This window comes from Leptosomus discolor, chromosome 26 (assembly GCF_034619465.1).
Source record: "Leptosomus discolor isolate bLepDis1 chromosome 26, bLepDis1.hap2, whole genome shotgun sequence".
In the NCBI taxonomy this organism is placed as follows: domain Eukaryota; kingdom Metazoa; phylum Chordata; class Aves; order Leptosomiformes; family Leptosomidae; genus Leptosomus; species Leptosomus discolor.
In genome coordinates, this window is record NC_141416.1 from 2649516 (window position 1) to 2673139 (window position 23624).

Genomic DNA, 23624 nt, shown 5'->3' on the forward strand with positions numbered 1-23624 from the left:
GAGCCCGGTGAGTGCCTGTGCCCGGGTGTCTCGTGGGACTGGGGGACAGGGGAGTCAGCCCCACTGCCGTCAGGGTTTAGGCGGCAGAGGTAGCGATGGAGGATACGGTGCCACTGCCTGTGACAGCCCCAGGGTTCCGCAGGCCTCCGGGCTGCCCTCGACGGGCACCATGTCCCCGTCATCCCCCTCCAGCCGCCCGAGCCACGGCATGGGGCGCTCGCCTCTCCTAATCCTGCCCCCGATGCTAATCCTGCCTAATCCCACCGGGGGCTGTCGCTGCCTGTTGGCTCCCAGGGCCCTGATGGCTTAATCACCCCTAATCCCCTCGCCCCCGCCCCGGCGGGCAGCGAGGACCCCGGCCGGTGATGGGACAGGCTCCTGGCAAGGGGGAGAGGGGGGCGGCCATGGGTGCTTGGCGCCAGCGCTTGGCATCCCGGGCGGTCGGCGCTGCCCGGCTCCCAGTTTCAGGGGCGGCTGCCGCCTGCCCTGCCGGTCGGGCCTGCTCAGCAGCGGCTGGGGCGGCTCCGCAGCCGGTTGCTCCGGGGCCGTTCCCAGCCGCCTGCCGAGGCAGCCCCAGCTGGCCGTCGCCCAAGCGCAGGGAGCGGCCGGCGCGGGGATGGGCCCCTGTGCCGGGGGGCCGCCGGCCGCGCCGCCCCTCGACGGGCAAGAGGGGGCACGTCCCCTGCGCCCGCCGACGGCACAGCATGGCTTGGCACGGGCCGGCGTGGCGTGGCGGGGTTCAGTTCGGATGGGCCTGGCGCAGCTCAGTGGGGCCTGGTGCCGGTCGGCGATGTCCAGTGCCACCATCCGCCATGGCTTGGTTCGGCTCGGCGCGGCGCGGCACAGCTCTGGCAGCACCGAGAGCCTGGACGTGGTGGTGCTCCGTGCCCGCCTCTGCCTTCCCCGGGGTGCAGGCAGAGCCGCAGCCGCTGGACAGACCTCCCACCCCGGTGTCACCCAGCAGCCCCGGTGTCACCCAGCAGCCCCGGAGAGCTGGGAGGGCATTACCCATGGCTGGGCACGGGGTCGCAGGCCGCACCGCTGCTGCCTGTACCCTGCCTGTGGATCGGGAGGGCAGCGAGCTCCGTCTTCCCATGGACTCCATCGCCAGCTCCGTGGGGACATGCCAGTCCCCGGTGCAGCACCACGGGGACCCCGTGTGCCAGTGCCGCCAGGGCCGGGTTTACGGCTGGGGCCAAGCCCTGCCAGCCGCAGCGTGGGAAAGGCCCGGCTCGCGCAGGCAGGGCTTGGCTGGGCGAGGAGCAGCCCCGGGCTGGGGCAAAGAGGGAGGGAGGGGGACGGGCCCCCACCGGGAGCGGGGGCAGGAACCGGCGGCGCGGGTGCTGATCCTAATCTGCGGTGGCAGGAAGCGTGGCCCCCGTTCCCAGCCCGGTTGGGCTCTGCGGGGCGGCCCCCCGGCCCTCGGGGCCCTCTTCCCGGCACTCGCCCGCCCACCCATGCCCGCCGCCGCCGGCGAGGCCCATGTTCCCAGGATGGGGCTGCTGGGAGCCGGCGGCTGCGCCCAGCCATGCCGGCGGGCCGGGGGGCCGGGGGGTGGGTGGGTGGGTGGGCTGGCACAGGAAGCGCCTCGCCTCGGCGTCGTTCAAAAGCACCACGCCGAGATTTCCCCCTTTGCTGTGGTGGCACGGGGGGCGGTGCGGGCGGCCAGGCGCTGGCGGCGGAGGAAGTGCGGGGGGCTGCGGCGGGGGCCCTGCCGCCCGCCGACCTTGGCATGGGGGCTGCGGCGGGGGGATGAGGGCAGTCCCCGGGCCCCCAACCTCCCCTGGTTCGGTGTCCCACCGAAACCCCGGTCCCCAGTGCCACCACCACCGAGCCGCAGTGCGATGGAGGTTTCCTCGCACCCCGGCTCCGCGGCGGAGCTGCTGCTTCAGCCGCAGCGTTTCCTCTCGAGCGCTGGCTTTCGGCTGGTTCCCGTGCCGGTCGGCGAGCATCCCGTCCTTTCCGCAGGTGAGGACGATGGCCAGCCCGGAGGACGACCTCATCGGCATCCCCTTCCCCGAGCACAGCAGCGAGCTGCTGAGCTGCCTCAATGAGCAGCGGCAGCTGGGGCTGCTCTGCGACGTCACCATCAAGACGCAAGGGCTGGAGTATCGCACCCACCGCGCCGTCCTGGCCGCTTCCAGCCGCTACTTCAAGAAGCTCTTTGCCGGGCCGGGACCGGGGCAGGAGGTCTGCGAGCTGGACTTTGTGGGGCCGGAGGCGCTGGGGGCGTTGCTGGAGTTTGCCTACACGGCCACGCTCACCATCAGCAGCGCCAACATGGGCGAGGTGCTGCGCGCCGCCCAGCTGCTGGAGATCCCCTGCGTGATCGCCGCCTGCGTGGAGATCCTGCAGGGCAGCGGCCTGGAGGCGCCCGGCCCCGACGACGGCGACTGCGAGCGTGCCCGCCGCTACCTGGAGGCTTTCGCCACCCTCCCCGAGGGCGAGGCGCCCGCCCCGCCGCCCCCCCGCCCCGCCGCCCGCCGCAGCAAGAAGACCCGCAAGTTCCTCCAAACCCGCGGCGCCCGCATCAACAACCACGCCGAGGAGCCGCCGGCCGAGCCCGAGGGCTGCGGCAGCCCCCCGCTGCCCCCACGGCCGCCCTCGCCCCCCTTGCCCGAGGGGCTGCCCTTGCCCTACGAGAGCTTCGAGCTGCCCGAGGAGGAGGAGCTGCCCCCGCACCCCTTCCCCTTCCCCTACCAGCCCCCCCTGTCCCCTGAGGAGGCCGCCTCCGATGAGGACCCCATCGACCCCGACCTGATGGCGTACCTGAGCTCGCTGCACCACGAGTCGCTGGCGCCCGGGCTGGATACGCCCGACAAGCTGGTGCGCAAGCGCCGCTCACAGATGCCCCAGGAGTGCCCAGTCTGCCACAAGGTCATCCACGGTGCCGGCAAGCTGCCCCGCCACATGCGCACGCACACGGGCGAGAAGCCCTTCGCCTGCCAGGTCTGCGGGGTCCGCTTCACACGGTGAGTGCTGCCGGACGGGCCCTCCCTGCGTGAGGGGTACCTGCCGGCATCCCCCACGACACCTCCCCTGCCAGCCCTGCCGGTGCCCGGGCCTCCCTGGTGTGGTGCAGTGCGGGTCCATGGGGTCTTCTGCACCCCACGAATGGTGCCGGATGGACCCTCCCTGCCTGCCGCCCGGCGGCATCCCCCGCCGCACCTCCCCTGCCGGCACCTGGCTGCATCCCTGGCGTGGCGCAACCCAGGGACCCATCTCCCACCACCGCCAGTGCCGCGGTGGTCCCCATGCGCCCCGGCCAGGCAGCTGGGACGTGGTCCCCTGCCCCACCAGAGCACCCCACCGAGCATCCCCACCAAGCATCCCCGCCGCGGGGCTGCCAGCACCATCCCCCTGCCTACCGCAGCCAAGTAGCTGCTTCCCTGGGGATGCCGGCCGCCCCGTGCCGATGTCTACCTGTCCCCCCTCCCCAGGAACGACAAGCTGAAGATCCACATGCGCAAGCACACGGGCGAGCGGCCCTACTCCTGCCAGCGCTGCAGCGCCCGCTTCCTGCACAGCTACGACCTGAAGAACCACATGCACCTGCACACGGGCGCCCGGCCCTACGAGTGCTACCTCTGCCACAAGGCCTTCGCCAAGGACGACCACCTCCAGCGGCACCTCAAGGGCCAGAACTGCCTGGAGGTGCGGACCCGCCGCCGCCGCCGCGACGAGCCGCCCCCGCCGCCCGCCGGACCCCCGGGCCTCGACCTCTCCAACGGGCGGTTGGAGGGGCTGCGCCTCTCCATTGCCCGCTACTGGGGTCCGGAACGACCCGAGGAGGAGGAAGAGGAGCCGGAGGGCGAGGAAGGGCCGCAACCGGACGGTGCCGTGCCGGTGGAGACGGCGTAAGGCCGCGGCGATGGCGGATGCCGTGCCGTGCCGTGCCGTGCCCGCCGGGGTTTCTGTTCGCGTTTTTCCCCGTCACGGTTCGTTCCCAGTTATGCAAAGGGGGAAACTCCCCCCTGGCCGATTTGCACAATGGGGTGGGGGGGGTCCCCGCCGCCCCCCACCGTGCCCAGGCAGTGGAGCCCTGGTGGGGGGAAGGAAGCGGGACCCGAGGAGGGGGGGGGGGTGTGGTGGTGCGTGTGTGTGTGTGTCCCACCCCAACACCCCCCACACCCCCCCCCTGTGGATGCCCACCCCCAGCGGGGCCGGGACCGGGCGGGGGCGCCCACGGACCGACACACCCCCCCCGCCCTAACCGGGGAGAGCGCCCCCTAGCGGCCCCGCCCCGCGCTCTCCCCGGTTGGGGGGGGTGGGGGCCCGCCGCCCCGCGCTGTACATAGCTTGTGTCCCCCCCCCTCAACCCCATCCCCATCCCAAGCAGCCCCTCCCCGGCGAGCCCCCCCTCGCCCCTTGCACTCCCGGCTGCTTTCTCTTGGTTGCACTATTCGGGTGAGCCCACCCGGGTGCGGGGCAGCCCCGGCCCCCACCCGACACCCCCTCCCCCCTCAAAAAAAAAAAAACAACCCACCCCGGCCCTGTGGGACCCCTCTCCCCGGGGTGGCCAGGCCCCAGCGGTCACCCCTCTGCCCTTTGCACATGCTCCCCCTCCCCTCCTCCCCCCCTCCCCAGGGCGCAGCCCCCCCCCCCCCCCCCCCCCCCGGGAGAGCAGGGGACCGGCACTATTTGCCTAAAATAAGAGTTTATCTATATTTAAAAAGATGATGTAATATATTCCCCCCCCGCCCCGGTCCCTCCGCTGCTGCCCGCCAGCGCTGCCCGGCCCCCGCGCGTCTGTCCCTTGCCATGGGGGGGCCGGGAGGGGTGATGGGGACGGGGGGCTCGGCTCCCGTCATGGCTTTAAAGTGCCTTATGGTGAACTTGAAATTTTCGGCTACTTGAACCTCTCTGGTGTCAGGAACCAAACGAATAATCGGTGGGCGGCCACCCCCCCCCGCCCCGCCGGGTCGCCTCTGTCTGTCTGTCTGTCTGTTTGTGTTTGTTTTTTTAAACGAAAGCTGCTTGGTAATAAACGGAGAAGCAGGGACCCCCCCCCGCACCCGGCTCTCTGTCCGCCCTGCACCCCCTCCCCAGAGCAGCTCTGCTCAGGCCTGGGGGAGTGAGTGGGGCGGGGGGGGCAGCACAGGGATGGGGTTGGGGGCACCATGGGGTTGGAAACAGGGGCACCATGGGGCTGGGGGGCACTGTGGGGCTGGGGGCACCATGGGGATGGAGACAGAGGCACTGTGGGGCTGGGGGCACCACGGGGATGAGGATGGGGGCGTCAAGGGGATGGAGACACCATGGGGATGGAGATAGGGGCACCATGGGGCTGAGGGCACTGTGGGGCTGGGGGCACCACAGGGACATGGCTGGGGACACCACAGGGATGGGGGCATCAAGGGGATGGGGGCGCCGTGGGGATGGGGGTATTAAACTGGAGGCACTGTGGAGATGGAGATGAGGGCACTGTGGGGCTGGGGGCACCACAGGGATGGGGCTGGGGGCATCAAGAGAATGGGGGCACCATGGGGATGGAGATGGGGGTGTTGAGGAGCTGGAGGCACCATGGGGATGGAGATGGGGCCACTGTGGGGCTGAGGGCAGCACAGAGATGGGGATGAGGGCACCATGGGGCTGGAGGCACTGTGGGGCTGGGGCCACCACAGGGACATGGCTGGGGACACCACAGGGATGGGGATGGAGGCATCAAGGGGATGGGGGCACCATAGGGATGGGGGTATTAAACTGGAGGCACTGTGGAGATGGAGATGAGGGCACTGTGGGGCTGGGGGCACCACAGGGATGGGGCTGGGGGCATCAAGAGGATGGGGGCACCATGGGGATGGAAATGGGGGTGTTGAGGAGGTGGAGGCACCATGGGGATGGAGATGGGGCCACTGTGGGGCTGGGGGGCACTGTGGGGCTGGAGATGAGGGCACTGTGTGGCTGAGGGCAGCACAGGGATGGGGATGGGGGCATCGAGGGGCTGGGGGCACCATAGGGACAGGACTGGGCTGGGGGCACCGTGGGGCTGGAGCTGGGAGCACCATGGGGCTGGGACTGCTGCGGGGCCAGGGCTTGGGGCATTGTGGGGATGGAGGTGGGGACACTGGATGCCTGGGGGTACCGTGAGAATAGGGCTGGGGGCACCAAGAGGTTTGGACCACCATAGGATGCTCGATGGCAGCTCAAGGCACCAGGACGCTGGTGCCTTGAGGACTGGGTGCTTTATTCACCAGCCCCTCCCCACCCACCCCAGTGGCTCCCAGCTTCCACCGCGCTGCTCCGGCTCCAGCCACGTCCCTGGCGCCTGGCCCCGTGTCCTCGCCGCCGCGTGGCACCGTCTTGCCGTCACTGGGCCCTGCCCTTGCTGCTGGGCTGCTGCAGGACAACCACCTCCTCCAGCTCGCTGCCGCTGCTCTCAGCATGCTCCTGGTAGCTGAAGTCCAGGCTAGGGAGGGGGAGAGCGGTGTTGGGGACCAGCACCCCCAGTATCGGGGGTGCCAGGGACATCACCACCCCCATTGCCAGCCCTCACCTGGAGACCGAGCTGTCCTCATCGTCCACCCCGCTGCTGTCCCCGTCGCTGTCCCCGCTCTCCTCTTCCTTCAGCTGGGCTCGCAACCGGGTTGCCAACCGGGAGGGCAGCCGCCGGCCACCCCCCAGGCCCCCTGCCACCTCCCGGAGGCGCTGCCGCAGCAGCCCCCCTCGCTCCTGGCCCCGCAGCGCCCGCACGGCACCCAGCCACAAATCCACCGTCTCCTCGTCGCTGGAGTCTCTGCAGGGATGAGGCAGGGGGAGAGGCTGCAGCCACCCTCCGCCACCAGCTGCAGCCCCCCACCCCCACCCTCCCCGGGCTCCGGTGGGCTCCCTGCACCCCCCCTGCTCACATCTCCTCATCCTCGATGTCCTGGTGGCTCAAGGGGCTCATGCAGATGGAGCAGATGTTGTTCAGGGTTTCGTAGCACTCGCTGCAATACAGCCCTGGGGAAAACAGGGCCGTGAGAGGGGTGAGAGATTTGGGGAGGGGGATGTCCCCAGTCTAAGGGGGTTCCTACCTTTGCAGCCAGGCGTGATGCAGGCGACGAAGTCCGGCTGCTCTGCCGTCCTGCAGGCCAGGCAGCGTTTCTGCTGGATGCCCAAGAGCCGAGCCAGCCGGGCAAAGGCAGGCAGCCTGCAGGCAGGGACCTGATGATCCACGGGGTGATGCCACCCTCCGGGGGTCTGCAGCAAGGACCCCCGGGGATGGCATTGCCCTTTTGCAATGCCCAGCAAGGCGCTTATGGGATTGAGATGGCTCCCACCCCATGGATGCATCCCCCGGGGGGAGCTTACCTGGAGGTGAGGAAGAGCAACAGCTTGCCTTGGCCGGCGCCGGACGCGTGGTTCGTGGCAGCTTGGTGCAGGGCACGTATCAGCCCTGTCCGCCGTGCCAGGATGGTGCTGTGGAGGAAGAACGTGCGCTCCTGGCGTGGCAGGGATGGGGTGAGGGCAGGCAGCTGCTGAGGGGGTGATTTGGGGGGGGCAGGGGGTGCTTCTCACCTGCTCACGGAGCGGGTAGTAGGCAGCACACACCGCCCGACGCAGGCGTGCCACGTGGACGCCGAAGACGGCGATGAAGAGGCAGATGCCGTACAGGAGTCCTGGTGGGAAGATGAAGAGTCACGCAGGGGTGACCCCCCACCCCGTACCCCAGCCGCCCACCTAGCACGCTGCGGGTGCAGCACCCCCGGTCACCAATGCTGAGGTAGGTGCTGTAGTCTGGCTCCACGGGCTGGAGGATGCAGCGCTGGGAGAGCACCGAGACGTTGCCCTGCTGGAGCACGCCGAAGGCAGAGACCAAGTCACGGAAGATCTCGCTGGAGTAGCCTGTCCCGTTGACGCTGACACCCATCACCGCCGGCGCTGCGGGGCAAACGGCTCAGTCCCAGGGAACGGGGCACCCGCTGCCCCAAAGCCCCGGTGCCCGGCCAGTAAAGCACCCAAGGGTGCAGCTCTGGCACAGTGGGTGCTACTCACCCCTGGCGACGATCTCCCCCTGAAGGTGGTGCTGGACGAGGTCGAGCACCCAGAAGAGGCTGTAGTCGCCCAGGATGATGCTGAGCCCCAGCAGCACATGGCGTAGGACCCCCACGAGCTGCAGCCCATACCGGCGCCGCTCCTGCCGAGACAGCCACAGCCCGGCTGGGTGGGCACGGGAACGCCGTGAGGCCGTGCCATGCCGGGACCCACCAGCTCCTCACCGCGGGGCTGGCTTGGGGGATGTCCCCAGGCTCAGGGCTGACCTGGGGGGATGTAGCGGCCCCTCTCCCAGGCTCTCAGGGGCAGCACGGTGGGTTTGCCCTGCTCCGCCTGCCGCAGGTCCAGCTCCACGAAGCGCCGCGTGATGTAAACGTTGTCAAAGTTGTCGTCCCGCAGGTACCGGCGGCGGTACCGCAGCGCCCTGGGAACACAGAGGGGATGCTGGGCACCAGCACGCTGGGGCCACGTCCTCACAGGGGGCTGGAGCGGGACCCCAGTCCACTCACTGGATGTACATGAAGAGGATGGCAAAGAAGGTGATGTGTGTGAAGAGCCCCAGGACCCGGCGAGTGGGCTCCAGGTGCAGGCGAACGCCCTCCATGATGTCCATGGCCACCTCCCCCAGGCTCTTGCTGGCGTTGAGATTGACGTCGAAGCGGTACGTGGTCAAGACGTCGAACTCAAACTCCCGGCGGACACGGTCCACAGCATCCATGATGGCTGTGGGGGTGACAAAGGGCTGTGTGGTGCTGGGCGTCGGGGTGAGAGCTGGGAGGGGGCAGCGGGAGGGGGCAGAGAGGGATCCCTGACCCCGCCCCCCCGCCATGGCACCGGGATACTCACGGGCTGCGATATTCCTCCTGACGAAAGAGTGGATGTACTGCGGGATGGTGCAGAAGACGAGGGCAACTACAGAGAGAGGGTTCTCTGCCAGGGTGGGGCCCCTGCAACGGGCAGGGGTCTGCCCTGCCACCCCCCACCACCCTGCTGCAGAGGGATAGGGATCTACATACAGTTGGCCAGGCCGCAGAAGGACTTGAAGGTGACGATGATGTAGCAGAGGAAGAAGTAGAAGGGGATGGCGCGCTCGCAGCTGTCCTTGGCCTCGTCGAAGAGGCGCAGGCAGCGGCTGTACGGCGTTCCCAGCTCCCGGTTGCACACCCGGCCCATGGACACCAGCCACAGCCAGACGTTGCGCACGGCTCGGGCTGCGGGCAGGGAGCCGACATGGGGTGATGGGCAGACTGAGAGCAGGATGGGGGCGGGGGGTGTGGGGGGTGCGCTGAAGCTGGGGAGACCCTTGGGGACCCCCTTGCTCACCGACGTGGCTGACGGAGTCCATGATGGAGCGGAAGAACTTGCGAATGCGGTCTCCCACCACCTTGGCTTTCTGGGTGATGTCCTTGATTTTGGCCAGTACGTCTGTGAAGAGAAGGGACCCCTGACTGTACCCCGAGGAGCGAGGGCAGCCTGGGGCCAGCCAGCGCTGCTGGGGCTCCCCGGGAAGGGGGTCTCCCATCCCACCACATCCCCCCCCCAGCGCCTTCTCTCACTCAGCAGCGGCTCCTGGGCCTGTTGCAGCCGCTCGGCCGTCTGGTTGAGGGCGAGCTCGGCCCCGCACGACAGCGACTCGGCCGTCTGGGAGAAGTTGTGCAGGATGTTGGTGCAGGGGCCCTGCACGGCCATGCCCAGCGCCACCACCAGCAGCAGCGTCTTCCCCTCCCCTGCAAGGGACAAGGGGAGTCCTGGGGCTCAGCTGGGATCCAGCAACCCCCCCCCCCGGCATCCCTCCGGCTCCTGGCAGCGGGACCAACGGCTGCTTACTGGTGAAGATGTGGGGCAGCGACAGCAGCACGGTGATCCGCATCTTGGCGGAGAAGGCCATGCCCAGCCCCAGCCCTGCGCCCAGGCTGATGGTGGTGACCAGGCAGTACCAGATGTCGTGGCCTTGGGCCAGCAGCACCAGAGCCCCGTACAGGCTGGCCAGGACCATGCCCAGCACAAAGCTGCCGATGCTGCGGGCAAATTCCCGTGCCTCGGCCGCCTTCTCCGGCATCTGCTGGGGCTGCTCATCCCCAGCCTGCGGTGCCGGGCTCTTCCCCCGGCGCTTCAGCCCCGGCAGGGCTCCGCTCAGCCATGAGACCAGCCCCATGCTGCTTGGGGCTCTCCCACGTTCCTGGGGCTCTCTCAAGCTCTGGGCACAGGGGTGTGCGGGGCAGAACGCGTGAGTCACAATGCCCTGGTTCCAGAGGAACGTCCCAGTGTTGTTGGTTACAGGCGAGCAGCCCGCTGTTGCCAGGACGAGGCGCAGAGCCGTGGAGCCCGTGATGGCTCCTGGGCAAGAGCCCTCGACTGGCACAGAGGCACGCAGGAGGCAGAAACCCCCCAACACAAGTGAGATCTCCTCCTGCCCCCTTTCGCGGCCGGGGCTGCCCATGGGCAGCGGGAGAGGGCAGGGCTGACGCCTCCCTGTCCACCCAGCCCTGAAGCGAGTGTTGATGTTTCTGCTGCCTGCCCCGTGCAGCCGGTTCCTCTGGAGCCGGCCAGACCAGTACCGCAGCAGCAAGTTCTTCCTGCATGCTGGCATCGGGACTCTCTTCGGCCTTGGTGAGTGTCCCCTAGTGCCAAGCCCGGCAGGGGGCCGATGGCACAGGGGACTCAGGGCACATTTGTGGGTTTTTCAGGGCTCTCCCAGCTCCTCATCGTCCCCATGAACATCACGGAGGCACGCAAGGTGCAGGTCACCTGCGGGCTGGCAGGTGAGGATGGGGCTGGGAGGGGACTGGGGCGATGGGGGCCGTTGGGAGCCCCAGGGGGGGTTCTCTGCAGGACCGTGGGGGACAGCTCTGTGCTCCCCACAGGTGTGACTGCCTTGGGCTGGGCCACGTCCCCCCACTTTCGCTGCGCCAGCCTGCTCTTGGCCCCCAAATTCCTGGGCAAGGAGGGTCGGGTCTATGTCCTCTCCTTTGTCCTCGCCGGCATCTACAACGGTAGGGTGCCCCCCCCATCCCTGCATCTCCCCCGGTAGGGTCCTGAGGGCTGGCAGGGTCTGAGCCACCCCTGCCGGTGCCAGGGCCCGTGGCCAACACGTGGCACAACCTGGAGGAGGTGGCACGCTCGCTGGGCTGCGTGGCGGAGCTGCAGGTCAACCACAGCCGCCAGCTCTGGCAGATGACGATGACCCCCATGCGCAGGGTGATGGAGGACATGGTGGTGAGGCAGGGGGCCGGGGCGAGCGGCGGGGGGGCAGGGAGGGGAGCGAGGCCGAGCCTCTGTGTGTGTCTGTGTGCGCGTGTGTCGCCGGCAGCGGAGCGGGCAGACGCTGAACGACGAGATACACAACATCTCGCGCGCCTTCGTGGGGCTGAACGACGAGGTGGCCAGCGAGGCGGGCTACGACCTGCGGCAGAGCCAGGACCAGGACCCCCGGTCGGCCTCCACCACCCAGCAGCTCTACGAGAAGAAGACCAAACTGCGCTGCAACTGTGAGCGGGGCGGGCGGGAGCCTGGCAGCACGCGGTGCCGGCAGCTGCCAGCCAGGGGATGGGGATTCCGCAGCCCCCTGTGCCAGCCTCGCTGGGCACCCTGGGTGGCATCTGGGCCAGCAGGGCTAGGGGTGCATGGGCAGCTGAGGGCTTGTACCCCCCAGATGTGATCGAGCTGGGCATGCAGCGCTGCCGGGACTGGTTCAACGACAAGTACGACGCCTGCATGGCGAAAGTGAAGGTGCCCCTCATCAGCCACCTCCTCTGCCTGCCCATGAAGTTCAGGTTCCTCTGCAACATTGTCAACGGTGGGTGATGCGTGGGACCCCCACCCTGTCCTCCCTCGGTGGGCTGGCTCCAGCTCTGCCCCTTGTAGACCCCGGGATGGCAGCCACAGCCTGGGCCAGGGTGATGCCCAGGGGTCCTGGCTCTGCTGGCACCGTCCCCGCTCCATCCCCGCAGTCATGCACAGCTGGTGCTGGGACAAGATCCCCGTGGCGGGCAACTTCGGGCAGATGTACGACATGGTGAACAACTCCATCAGGAACCTCAGCCAGGAATTCACCGCCAGAGTCGTCTTGCGGGTGAGTGCCTGTCCCCTTCGCCCAGGGCCGGGGTGGGGGCCGGATCCTGCCCAACCCCACGGCCCCTCTGCCGCAGGAGGAGCACCGTGAGATGCTGCTGGGCGCCAACGTGTCGGCGGAGCAGCTGATGGAGGACGTGACCTCGCACCTGCAGCAGCACGGCGACCGCCTGGCCCGGGCCATCTCCTTGTTCCGCCTGGTGCTCTCCTGCACCTTCCTCCTCGTCTTCATCTCGTGAGCCCCGGGGTGGGGTGGGGGGTGAGGGGGGCACCTCTGTGCCTGCTGCAGGGCACAGAGTAGTGGGGGTCTCCTTTGGCAGCAGGTCTAGGGGGGGGGCATGAAGACAAGGGGGAGTCCTGGGGGGCTGCAGCCGGTCCCTTGCCCCCCCCACCCCAGCCCCCCTGCTTCTTTCCAGGGCTTTCTCCTACACCAAGCAGTACTGCCAGAACATCTGCTTCGACAACGTCTACATCAGCACCTACTTTCGCCAAATCGATGCCCGCCGCAGAAAGCAGGTGAAGGGCAAGAAAAGGTGGAGGGCAGCCCCCCCCCCACCCCCCCAGAGGGGGTTCCCGGGGTGCTATGCTGAGCCACCCTGCTCCCCCTGCCCCAGAACAAGCGGACGCTGCTGCCCCTGCACCGGACGGAGGTCTCAGCCGTCATCTTCCCGTGCCGCCTGGCCGTGCAGCCGTCCGAGCTGCGGAACATGGTGAGGGGCTGGCAAGGGGGGGCGGGTCAGGGGGCCGGGGGGGCTGGGGCTGGGGGCAGGCTGGGGCAGATTTCACTTCCCGCAGGTTGTGGAATTGCTGGAGTGCATCGCACCCCTGCTCCTCCTCCTCCTCTCCTGCGGCCTGGACCACACGCTCTTCACCATGCTCAGCATCATCCAGCAGCACTCCTTCGTGCAGTACTCCTTCCACAGTGAGTCCCGTGGTCCCACCACGCCCCGCAGCAATGCAAGGGTCCCCCCAAACATACCCTTCACCCACCTCCCCAGCCCCCCAGCCCCCCAGCCCCCCCCCCCATCATGTGCTCCCATCCCACAGGCCACCACCACTTGGCCGTGAAGGTGACAGGCACGTCCCTGATGGCTCGGCTCCTGCGGAGCACCATCGGGGCCCTCAACACCACCTCCGACACCCAACTGGAGACATCCAACGTCGGTGAGCCCCCCTCAGGGGGAGATGGGACCCGCTCCCAAGCTCCATGGCTTGGTGACCCCTACCTTTGAGAGGGCTCGGGGGGGAGAGGGGGGCTTTTCCCAGGGGGCTCAGCACTGCCACTTTGTCCCCAGCCTGCCTGCCACAGCCGCGGGGCATGACGAGGCAGCAGTACGTGGACAGCTGCCTGCCCCTGGCCATGCTGGTGCTGCTCTGCGTGGCCCAGGTCTACACGTACCGTCTGCGCCGAGTTATCGCTGCCTTCTACTTCCCTAAGGTGAGCGGCAGCCCCGGCACCGGCCGAGGGCCTCATGCCGTCGGGTCTGGCCAGGAGGGCAGTTTTTTTGGGGGGATGCTTGTCCCTGGCCACCCTTCACCATCTTTGCGGGCCCAGCGGGAGAAGAGCCGCGCGCTCTACCTCTACAACAAGCTGCTGCAGCAGCGGCAGGGCTTCGTGTATCGGCAACGGAAGCGGATCGCCCAGCAGGCACGGTGGCAGCGGGCACCGGTGAGCGGGGATGGGGCTGTGGGGCCGGGACCGCACCGGGGTGCCAGGGTGGGGGGCTTCAGTGTGTCCCCCCCAAATCCCAGGTCTGTTGCCTCGTGCGGTGGCCGCTCAGCCCGAGCCCCACACGGCGCCCTTGTCCCCACCGCAGGGGACGTCGCTGCGCGAGCGGTGCTGCCAGCGCTGGCCGTGGCTGCGCCGCTTCATGCGCCGGAGCTGCGTGGTGTGCGAGGCACCCGAGACCCCCCGGGACCGGGTCTGCCCGGTGCCCGCCTGCGGCGCCCGGTTCTGCGGGCTGTGCTGGAGGGAGGCGGGCGGCGTGTGCCTCGTCTGCAGCCCCGGGGACGGCGGCCTCTCGCAGGACAGCAGCGAGGAGGAGTTGGGGTACGCGACCTGAGGGCGCCCGGCAATAAAGGCTGCGACGTCCCCGTTCGTGGCGTGAAGTGGGGTCTGTGGGGGGCATCTGAGGGGATGGGGGTCTCTGGTGGATGGAGTGGTGAAAGGGGGTGTAAGGGGGGTGAAGGTGGGGGGTCTTCTGTGTATGGGGCGGTGAACACAGGGGTCTCTGCTGTATGGGCTGGGGAAGGTGGGGGGCTCAAGTATATGGAGGTGGGGTGCTCCACCGAACGAGGCAGTAAAGGTGAGGTCTCCAGTGTACACGGTGATGAAGGCAGCGGTCTCTGGTGTACGGTGGGAGTCTCTGCCATATGGAGGGCTGAAGATGAGGGTCTCCAGTATGTGGGGTGATGGAGGTGGGGGGGCTCCACTGGATGAGGTGGTGAAGGTGAGGTCTCCAGTGTACATGGTGATGAAGGCGGGGGTCTCTGACACGAAGTGCTGAAGGCCAGGGTCTCTGGTGTATGGTGGGGGTCTCTGCCATACTGGGCGGTGAAGACAAGGGTCTCCAGTGTATGGGGTGATGAAGGTGGGGGTCTCCAGTGTATGGTGGGGGTCTCTGCCATATGGGGTGGTGAAGATGGTGGTCTCCAGTGCACAGGGTGCTGAAGGTGGGGGTCTCTGGTGCACAGCATGGTGAAGGCAGGGGGTGTCTGGTGTATGGGGTAATGAGGGCGGGGGGTCTCCACTGTACGGCATCATGAAGGCTGGGGTCTCTGCAGTGTGGGATGGTGTTGGTGGGGGTCTCCACTGTACTGGGTGATGAAGGCGAGGGTCTCTGCTCTCCATCGTACTGGGTGATGAAGGCGGGGGTCTCCAACGCACGAGGTGATAAAGGCAGCGGTCTCTGGTGTACGGTGGGGGTCTCTGCCATACAGAGAGCCGAAGATGGGGGTCCCCAGTGTATGGGGTGATGAAGGCAGGGGTCTTCGATGTATGGTGGGCGTCTCTGCCATACGGGGTGGTGAAGACGGGGGTCTCCAGTGCACAGGGTGATGAAGGCGGGGGTCTCTGCTGCGCGGGCTGGAGAAGGCGGGCGTCTCACCCCGCAGCCGCCCTGAAGGGGGTCTCCGCCGCGGCGCACCGGGCCGTGGCACCGGCTCCCGGCGCACACGGAGCCGCCGCTGAGCGGAGCCCCGGAGCCGCCTCCGAGCCGCCCCCACCCCCGCGGCGGCCGGGCCGGGCTGGGCGGTGCCGGCGAGGCGGCGGCGGGCGGAGCCGGGCGGGGGCCGGGCAGGAAGTTCCTCCCCCCCGGGCCGGACCGGACCGGGCGGCCGGTGGCGGCGGTGGCGGTGCTATGCGCGGCGGGAGCGCCGGCGGGGGCGGCCGCGGCGGGTCGGCTCGGGAGGCGCCTGCCCGGGGCCGCCGAGCCCCGCTCGGGCTGCGGGGGGGCGATGGGGGCGCGGGCGCTGCTCCTCGCCGCGGGGCTGCTCCTCGCCACCGGGGCCAGCGGGAGCGGCGGAGGTGAGTGGGGACGGGGGGCGGGTCCCGGAGGGACCGTGTCCGTGTGCGTGTCCGTGTCCCCCAGCCCGTGGGGGTCCGCTCGTCGCCTCCCTCAGGGGCATCGTGCGGGGACTCTCGGGACCGGCAGCAAACGCGGGGGTGAGGGGGGGCGTGGGGACCGGCAGCAGACGTGGGGACCCGGACGGGACGGGCTCGAGGGGTCGCAGCCCCGCGGGGGTGCTCGGTGGCCCCCCGGGGACCGCAGTTTGGTCCAGCCGCGGAGCCGGTTGCACCGTGGGGACCGGCGCTGCCCGGGGGGGGGGGGGGGGGGGGGGGGGGGGGCTGCTGGGGCCGTGGGGAGCGGGGTCTGCGGGGGACACCCCCCCACCCACCCACTCCAGCATCCTCCAGGCCCCAGGAGGGTGGGGGAAAGCCGGCAGGAAGGGTGGGCTGCGGGGGGTGAAGGACTCTGAGTCAGCCGGGCCGGGCCTCCCAGCTCTGCCCCAGTCCCCGAGCTGGGTGTACTGGTCAGCTGGGCCGGGGCTGATGCAAGGCCTGGCAGGGGACCCCAGGAAGCCCATCCCGAGGCGGGGGCGTGCGCCTCCCTGTCCCCCTGCCGCCTCCCACCGCGGGGGTCACCTCCAGGCGTCCCCCAGGCTCGGCTGGGTGCCCTGGGTGGTGCAGCAGGGGGGGATGCTCGGGGCTTTGCCGGGGGGCACCCCGTGAGCTGCTGGGGTGAGCGTGGGAGTTCTCGTTCCTGCTCCCCACCCCAAATCCCTGCCCGGGCCCTGGGGGGCCAGGCTGTGGTGGGTGATCGTGGAGGTGCCGGGCTGTGGTGGGTGACAGCGGGGTGCCGGGCTGTGGTGGGTGATGAAGCTGTGACGGAGCAGCCCTGGGCCCCGTGCAGGTGACAGCTCGCAGGAGCGCCACGCAGAACTGGGACGCTCCTGGACTGTGACCCCGTGGGTCCTGCAGGATGGCCAGATGCTCAGCCTGGCAGAGGCGACCCAGGTGAGCCCCCCACCCACATCCCTGGGGTGCCTGTGCCGTGTAGAGGCTTGTGACAGTGGGGTGGACGCTGCCTGCACCCCGCCATCTTCCCCTGCCACCTTCCCAGTGCGGGAAACCTGGCACCCAGGTCCCCCCGGCCCCAAGTCTTTGGGGGTCGAAGCACCCAGAGCATGAGGGGGCCCCCAGCAAATCCCCCTTCCCCTCGTCTCCTGATGCTGGGAGGGCCCTTGGTGGGTCGGGGCACCCACCCTGCGCCCGGCACCCCTCCCAGCTCGGGCGGAAGGGCCCAGCCCGGCCCGCAGCCGTTGGGAGTCTCTCCGAAGTTTCCGCCGCTCTGCACCGGGCAGGAAGCGCAAGGGGTGGCGGGGGGTGGGTCCGGCTCCGTCCGACCCCCCCTTCCCCAGCACAATGAGCCCGGGAGGGAGGGACGCTTCCTGCGAGGCGTGAGGGTGGGGGCCAGGGTGGCCGGGGGGTCCCTTCCGCCCCCTCCCTCCAGGCACACGCCAGGGCTAGGCAGGTCCCCCGGCCCCCCCGCCAACACCCCGCTGGGGATCCCGGCGTTTCAGAGGGTGCGTGGGGATAGGAGAGGACCCACTGTTTGGCCCAGGGTTGGGTCCCGTGGGGCAGGGGGTCCTCCTGTAACCGCTGCCTGTGGCAGGGGGGTTTCCCTGCCCGGCTGCAGATCCTGCTGGAGCTGGAGGGGACGAGGCTGGTGCTGGAGCTGGAGCAAAACTGGTGAGTTGGCGGCTGGCTGGGGCAGAGCGGGGGTGGGAGTGGGATGGGGGTCCCAGGGGTCCTGTATCCATGAATGGTGCGTGTTGGGTGGGGGTCCTGTGGGCTCTATCTCTATCCGTGGTGCATCAAGGGGTGGGGGTCTGGGGGTCCCTCTCTCCATCCGTGGTGCGCCTGGAGTGGGGATCCCTTGTTCCCCCTCTCCATCCATGGTACACGTGGGGTGGGGGTCTCAGGGACCCTGTCTCCATCCGAGGTGCACCCACAGCAGAGTGGGAGCTACTGGGGTCCCCGTTTTCATCAAGTAGTGTGCTCAGAGTGGGGTGAGCTGGGGGGTCCCTGCTGTGGGATGACGCGTGCCTCTGGCAGGGAGCTGGTGCTGGGCACCGGGGTGCTGCTCTACTACCTGCCCAACGGCACGCGGGTGACGCAGGAGGCCAGCAAGCAGGTAGGACCCGGGCACATCGTGTCCCCAGCAGTGCCCCTGAGCTCTCTCCATCCCCCAGGGAGACCCCAGTACAGGGCTGGCTCCTGAGTCCCCCTCTCTGCTGCAGGAGCACTGCTGCTACCAGGGGACGGCGCGGGGCTTCCCCGGCTCCTGGGCCAGCCTCTGCGCCTGCGCCGGACTCAGGTGAGCCCCTGGCCCTGGCAGTCCCTGAGCGTGGCTCCTGCTGTGCCGCTGATGCCCCCTCTCCCCTTCCCCAGTGGCCATCTCTGGCTGTCGGAGACCAGGAGCTACGGGCTGGAGCCGGACGCCGGCAGCCCCCCGGGGCAGCACGTCGTGTACCGGCCGCGGGAGGCCCGGCTGGTGCCACGGGCCTGCGGGCAGGGTCCCCTGGACCCCCCTCGGCCGGAGGCGGAGGAGACGGAGCCCCCCTGGCCGCAGAGGGTAGGTCACCTGCGGGTCTTGCCCTGCCGGAGGGGGTCCCGTCACCCACGCCCTGACCCCCCTCTCCTCCTCAGGGCAAGCGGGCAGTGGCAGAGCAGCGGTTCGTGGAGCTGGTGATGGTGGTGGATTACGCTGCGGTGAGTGCTGGGCGGTCGCCCCCGGTCCAGGGGTTGCCCTCCTCCCCCCACCGGCCCCCCTGATGCCCCTCCCTGCATCCCCAGTTCCAGAATTACCACGACCTGCAACGTGTCCGCACCCGCACCCTGGAAATCGCCAGCCATGTGGACGCGGTGAGTCACCGCTGCGACCCGCCGGGCACCGTCCGTCCCAGTCCGGTGCTCGGCTCGGCTGTGCCCTTGCTGCTGTGGTGCTGGGGGTTTCTGACTTCCCCCCCCCCCCCCCCCCCCCCCCCATCGTCGCCGTGTCCCCCCCCCCCAGTTCTTCCAGCCGCTGGGAGTGCGGGTGGCCTTGCTGGCTGTGGAGGTCTGGAGCGAGGGCGACAGGTTCGCGGTGGGCGGCAGCGCCCGGGCTGCGCTGGAGCGGTTCCTGCGCTGGCGCCGGGAGGATTTGCTGCCCCGGCTGCCCCACGACAACGCCCAGCTCCTCACGTGAGTGGGGGACAGGGATGGGGGACAAGGGACGAGGCAGCCAGGCAGCCCTCCCCGACCCCTGCGCTCTCTCCCCAGGGGTGTCCGCTTTGAAGACGTCTTGGTGGGGATGTCGGCTCAAGCCTCCATGTGTTCCCCCGCGCGCTCCGGGGGGGTCAGCATGGTCAGTACCTCCTGTCCCCACCCTGTCCCCCCGCCACCTGCCTGCCCTGACCCCATCCTGTCCCGTAGGACCACTCGGTCAGCGTCCTCGTCATCGCCTCCACCGTCGCCCATCAGCTGGGGCACAACCTGGGCATGCGCCACGACAGCGCCGGGCGCTTCTGCGACTGCAGCGACCTCCGGCAGGACCGCGGCTGCATCATGGCATCGCCCACGGGGTGAGGGCAGCAGGCAGGGCTGCTGGGGGGGCGCTGGGGCTGAGCCCCTTCCCCACCTCATCGGCCCCTCTCCGGCTCCGCAGGCTGACGCCTGGCTTGAGCTTCAGCAACTGCAGCCGGCAGGACCTGGAGCGCAGCCTGCGGCAGGGACAGGGCTGGTGCCTCTCCAACGTCCCCGAGCCCGGGCGCCTGGCTGGGAGCCCCTACTGTGGGAATCGCTTCCTGGAGCAGGGCGAGGGCTGCGATTGTGGCCTCAGCATGGTATGGGGGGGCTCCAGGCGGGCTGGGGTCCCCCCTGCAGCCACCCCCCCTTCTCCTGAGCCTGGGGCTGCCCAGGGGCACTGTGTCTTGGCCCTGCTGTGGGGCTGGCAGGGGGGATGCCAGTGCCCCCCCGCTCACCACAGCCCCTCTGCCGGCAGGAGTGCACCGATCCCTGCTGCAACAGCAGCACCTGCCAGCTCATGCCCGGGGCCGAGTGCGCCACGGGGGACGCCTGCTGCCAGGATTGCCAGGTACGTGGGGACAGGCATCCGGCAGCGCTGCCACTCCAGCGGCTCACCAGGGTGGGTTTCTTGGAGGGTCCCCACTTATTTGTGTCTCCCCCCCCCTTGCAGCTGCGCCATGCCGGACACCCGTGCCGGGAGCCCCTGGGCGAGTGCGACCTGCCCGAGTTCTGCGACGGGCTCTCGCCGCGCTGCCCGCCCGACGCCTTCCTGCAGGACGGGCAGCCCTGCGCCGGCGGGCAGGCGGTCTGCTACGGCGGCGCCTGTGCCACCTACGAGGGGCAGTGCCAGCAGCTGCTGGGGCCAGGTACGGCAGGGCCGGGGTGGGGACCAGGGCCAGGGGCTGGCTGGGGGTGCTGAGGCTCGCTGCCCCCCCCGCCACTGCAGGTGCCAGCCCCGTCTCCAGCTCCTGCATGGCCTCCCTGAACACGAAAGGGGACGAGCGCGGGCACTGCGGGCAGCTCCCCAACGGCTCCTACGTTGCCTGTGCCCAGCGGTGAGTGCTGACCCCCCCCCTCGCCATCCCACCCTCGCTGTGCTCCCGCTGCCCCTGACCCCTCTGTCTCTGCAGGGACACCGGCTGCGGGATGCTGCAGTGCCAGCGCAGCAGCCCCCGTGGGGACAGACCTGAAGAGTCTTGCCAGGGGACCCTCGTGCCTGGGGACAAGGACGTGAGCGATGCGGCGATGGTGCTGCCCGGCACCACCTGTGGCCCTGGGAAGGTGGGTGCCAGGGCAGCGGGAAAGGGGCCGGGGGGCTCGTCCGGTGCTGACGCCCCTTCCCTCGGCAGGTGTGCCTCCAGCACCGGTGCCAGGCCATCTCCGCGCTGGGTGACCAGCAGTGCCAGAGCAAGTGCCACGGGCACGGGGTGAGCGTGGGGGCCAGGGAGTGGGTGCCGGAGGTGGGGACCTGCCGGGGGCTGAGGCTCGGTGTCGCCCACTCAGGTGTGCAACAACCACGGGCACTGCCACTGTGAGCGGGGCTGGGCCCCCCCGACCTGCCAGAGCCCCGGCGCGGGGGGCAGCCAGGACAGCGGCCCCGCCGCCCTGGAGCGAGGTGAGGGCAGAGGCCGGCGGCCGCCGCAGCCGCTGCCGTGCCAGAGAATGGGGCTTTGTGCGACGGAGCTGGCGTGGGGTGCAGCGGGGAGGGGGGCTGACGTGGCTCTCTCCGCAGGGGGAAGCGCCCTGCCCACCGCCCTGCTGCTGAGCGCGCTGCTGGGGCTGGCCCTGGCGCTGGGGCTCTGCCGTGCCCACCGCGCCGGCCTGCACAAGCACCTCTGCCAGCTCGGCAAGGGGACCTCCTGCCAGTACAGGTAACCGGGCCGGCGGCGACGGGGGGGGGGGGGGGGGGTGGGGGTGGCACGGGGGTGGCACGCGCGCCTTGTGCGTGTGCATGCGGGGGCCGCGGCAGGCCCTGGAGCTGCATGCGGGCGCGCACACGTGTGAGGCGGGTAAGCGGGGCGCGTGCATGGGCGTTTGCACGCGTGTGCCCCGTGGCGGCGGACCGAGCCGTGGGCATGTGTGTCCCCGAGCAGGCGATGGCCTCTGTGTGTGTGTGTGTGTGCATCCCCCCTGCATCCCCCCTGCATCCCCCCGGCGCAGATAGCAGACCCTGTCATGCATCGTCGCCCCATGTCATCGCGGTTCCTCCCCCCATGTCACCGCTGTTCCTTCCCCCCCCCCCCCCCCCCGCTGGCACCCCCTGAGCCCCCCACTCTTCTCCCCACAGCGCTGAGACCCGGGTCCGATTCCTGGGTCCAGAAGCCCCAGACGGCTGGAGCGGGTAACGTCACTGCCGGCGCCTGGGCGTGGGGCTGTCCCTGAGCCATCCTGCTTCGCAAGGCCTCCGGTGCTGCGATCTTCCCCTGGCAGTGCCCGTGGGGTGTGGGGCAGCCCCGGGGTGCAGGGTGTCGCATCTCCTGGTGCCGAGGGGTTCGTTTCTCTTGGGCTTCTGCTGGTGTCGGTGTCACTCGGTCGCCGTGTGGGGTCCCTCGACCGCCTGGAGCGAGTGGGGCCTCATCCTGCCTCTCCCCTGCAGGATCTCGCAGCCAGAGCCCCGGTCGGGCAGCCAGGGCCCCCCCGAGCGACCCCGGCCCCCACAGTGGCGTCAGGCCACGGAGCTGCAGGTCATGCACAGCAGCAAGGTGAGAGCAGGGAGGGGGGCTGGGGCTGGAGCGGTGGGGGGGGGGGGCTGGGGGTGGAGGGGGCTGCTGGCGAGGGTGAGGCTGTCACCGTGGTAACAGGCTGCAGTTGCCGTGGGTACCGGGGTTTGGGCTGGTTGTTGCCGAGGTACCAGCTCTGAGCATCCCTCCGTGCCGGCGCTGTGTGGTTCAGCTCTGCGGCACCCCGGGACAGGAGCAGCCTGGCACAGCTCTGGACCGTGCCGCTCCGCTGCCCCGTGCCACGCTCGGCACTGGCTGAGCTTCTCCAGGATCGGTGCCCGGCCAGGGGCCGCGGTGGCCATCAAAGCCAGGGCTGCGGGTGCGGGGCTGAGCCCCAGAACCACCCGCTGTGTGTGTGTGTGGGGGGGGTCTCTGCTTTGCGGTGGGAGGGGGGTCTCCGCATGCTGCACGGCTTGCCCTGCTCCAGGGCTGCATGGCGTGCCTGCCCCCTCTCCCTCTCTCCGCAGCCGACTGCCCTCGGTTCAGTCCGGCCTGACCCACCCTCCCGCCCTCTCCCACCGGACCCTCCTCCCAAGGTAACACCCGGGCTGGGGTGGGGGTCCCAGGCAGCACCTCCCTGGCCGCCGGCCACCCCTGCATGCCTGCCTGCGCACCAGCTCTTGGGGACCTGCGGGCTGTGGCCCCTCCGTGGTACGGCTGCTGGTGCCCGGCAGAGCCAGCAGCCCGACATGGGAGAGCTCTGGCCCCCCCAAAAAACCTCCTGCCCAGCAGCCGCTGGTCCCCAAGCTGTCTCGCTGTCCCTGAGCTGTCTCACTGTCCCTGCTCTCTCTGCCCAGGCCCCCCCCTCGGACAGGCCACCTCCCCCCACACGCCCGCTGCCCGCGGACCCCGTGACGCCAGGCACTCAGGTAACGGTGGCACGGCACGGCGGCGGTACCAGCGTGTGGGGCAGGACGGCGTGCGCCTGGGCCGGGCCTCCCCCTGCCCTCTCCTGGGGCAAGGGAGGTGGTTTGGGCCCCCCCTAAACCCATCAGGGGGGGTTGGCCTGTGCTGGGGCTTTGACACCCCCATTCCCCTGCAGCCCCCAGGTCCGCCCAAGCCCCCTCCACCTCAGCGGCCTCTGCCCTTGAACCCCCCGGGGCCTTCGGTCCCTCACAGCGAGACACCCCCCAGACACCCCTATGTCACGGTGATTCCCTCCAGGTGAGCATGAGGTGATGGGGTGGGGGCAGGACTGCGCTTGAGGGGGGCCAGGGTGGGGGCTGCAAGGGGCCAGAGCAGGGTGTCAGCATGGGGGGGGGGGGGGGGGGGCTGTGGGGTTCTGAGGGGGGCAGGGGGCCAGACTGGGGTGCGGGTGGGGGCTGCGGAGGGGGGGAAGGAGGAGTGGGATGCCAGAGCTGGGGGCCAGGGGCTGCAGCGACCAAGGGGGAGGGGGGGGGGGGTGTCCAGAGCAGGGTGCAGGTGGGGGCTAAGGGGCTGCAGGGGGTCGGTGGGGGGGGCCAGGGGCGGTGGGGAGCCCGAGCAGGGGGCCACGGTGTGAGCCCGGCCCCATCACCGCCCGCCTCTCTTCCCCCAGGCCGGCCCCCCCGCCACCGCCCGCGGACGCCCCGGGGGAGGCCTGAGCCGCGGGCCGGGACCGCCGCAGCGCTGGAGCCGCGGGGAAGGCCTCGCCTGGGGCCTCGCCGCCCGCTTGTCCCCCGCCGACGCCAATAAAGGGGCTGTGAGCTGCCTCCGCGCTGCCTCCGCCGCGCCGGGGACCCGGGCCGGGGGGAGCGGGGTCGGCGGCACCGTGCCGCAGAACTACAACTCCCGGGAGCCCCCGCGGC

The 23624-nt window shown here is 70.1% G+C and overlaps 4 protein-coding genes across 4 annotated transcripts; 3 read left to right on the forward strand and 1 right to left on the reverse strand.

Annotated features, from left to right (window-relative positions):
* Nucleotides 1-1977: 1977 nt before the first annotated feature.
* On the forward strand, nucleotides 1978-3861 carry ZBTB7B (zinc finger and BTB domain containing 7B). The gene is made up of 2 exons (XM_086478360.1): nucleotides 1978-2972; nucleotides 3441-3861. The coding sequence occupies exons 1-2, from the start codon at nucleotides 1978-1980 to the stop codon at nucleotides 3859-3861; spliced, it is 1416 nt and encodes a 471-aa protein (XP_086334486.1).
* A 2448-nt stretch (nucleotides 3862-6309) lies between these two features.
* Nucleotides 6310-10567, reverse strand: DCST2 (DC-STAMP domain containing 2). Its single transcript, XM_086478436.1, has 15 exons — nucleotides 9805-10567; nucleotides 9534-9704; nucleotides 9301-9402; nucleotides 8994-9188; nucleotides 8824-8889; nucleotides 8487-8700; nucleotides 8244-8401; nucleotides 7978-8142; nucleotides 7696-7863; nucleotides 7501-7601; nucleotides 7294-7424; nucleotides 7017-7132; nucleotides 6849-6942; nucleotides 6497-6736; nucleotides 6310-6409 (listed from the first exon to the last, which is right to left on the reverse strand). Exons 1-15 carry the CDS (start codon nucleotides 10565-10567, stop codon nucleotides 6310-6312), a joined length of 2784 nt encoding a protein of 927 aa, XP_086334562.1.
* A 57-nt stretch (nucleotides 10568-10624) lies between these two features.
* DCST1 (DC-STAMP domain containing 1) lies at nucleotides 10625-14111 on the forward strand. The gene is made up of 14 exons (XM_086478437.1): nucleotides 10625-10739; nucleotides 10842-10970; nucleotides 11054-11193; nucleotides 11288-11465; nucleotides 11630-11773; nucleotides 11928-12049; nucleotides 12126-12283; nucleotides 12465-12564; nucleotides 12663-12758; nucleotides 12844-12970; nucleotides 13096-13212; nucleotides 13344-13486; nucleotides 13604-13717; nucleotides 13866-14111. Exons 1-14 carry the CDS (start codon nucleotides 10625-10627, stop codon nucleotides 14109-14111), a joined length of 1929 nt encoding a protein of 642 aa, XP_086334563.1.
* Nucleotides 14112-15504: 1393 nt separating this feature from the next.
* ADAM15 (ADAM metallopeptidase domain 15) lies at nucleotides 15505-23420 on the forward strand. The gene is made up of 25 exons (XM_086478342.1): nucleotides 15505-15574; nucleotides 16461-16564; nucleotides 17223-17299; nucleotides 17666-17744; nucleotides 17851-17927; nucleotides 18002-18185; nucleotides 18260-18322; nucleotides 18407-18475; nucleotides 18624-18793; nucleotides 18872-18956; nucleotides 19025-19173; nucleotides 19257-19434; nucleotides 19593-19685; nucleotides 19788-19983; nucleotides 20064-20172; nucleotides 20248-20398; nucleotides 20467-20544; nucleotides 20621-20732; nucleotides 20850-20988; nucleotides 21405-21458; nucleotides 21714-21819; nucleotides 22305-22373; nucleotides 22635-22706; nucleotides 22880-23001; nucleotides 23375-23420. The coding sequence occupies exons 1-25, from the start codon at nucleotides 15505-15507 to the stop codon at nucleotides 23418-23420; spliced, it is 2652 nt and encodes an 883-aa protein (XP_086334468.1).
* Nucleotides 23421-23624: the final 204 nt, after the last annotated feature.

Coding starts and splice junctions, on each gene's coding strand:
- ADAM15 (XM_086478342.1), top strand. CDS start 15,505: ATGGGGGCGCGGGCGCTGCTCCTCGCCGCGGGGCTGCTCCTCGCCACC. Junction 19,435..19,592: donor GCGATTGTGGCCTCAGCATG/GTATGGGGGGGC, acceptor CTCTGCCGGCAG/GAGTGCACCGATCCCTGCTG. Junction 20,989..21,404: donor GGGACCTCCTGCCAGTACAG/GTAACCGGGCCG, acceptor TTCTCCCCACAG/CGCTGAGACCCGGGTCCGAT.
- DCST1 (XM_086478437.1), top strand. CDS start 10,625: ATGGCACAGGGGACTCAGGGCACATTTGTGGGTTTTTCAGGGCTCTCC. Junction 11,194..11,287: donor GGGTGATGGAGGACATGGTG/GTGAGGCAGGGG, acceptor TGTCGCCGGCAG/CGGAGCGGGCAGACGCTGAA. Junction 11,466..11,629: donor GACCAAACTGCGCTGCAACT/GTGAGCGGGGCG, acceptor TGTACCCCCCAG/ATGTGATCGAGCTGGGCATG.
- DCST2 (XM_086478436.1), bottom strand. CDS start 10,567: ATGCCAGCATGCAGGAAGAACTTGCTGCTGCGGTACTGGTCTGGCCGG. Junction 8,890..8,993: donor CTTCTGCGGCCTGGCCAACT/GTATGTAGATCC, acceptor CTCTCTCTGTAG/TTGCCCTCGTCTTCTGCACC. Junction 7,864..7,977: donor GGGGGAGATCGTCGCCAGGG/GTGAGTAGCACC, acceptor TTTGCCCCGCAG/CGCCGGCGGTGATGGGTGTC.
- ZBTB7B (XM_086478360.1), top strand. CDS start 1,978: ATGGCCAGCCCGGAGGACGACCTCATCGGCATCCCCTTCCCCGAGCAC. Junction 2,973..3,440: donor TGCGGGGTCCGCTTCACACG/GTGAGTGCTGCC, acceptor CCCCCTCCCCAG/GAACGACAAGCTGAAGATCC.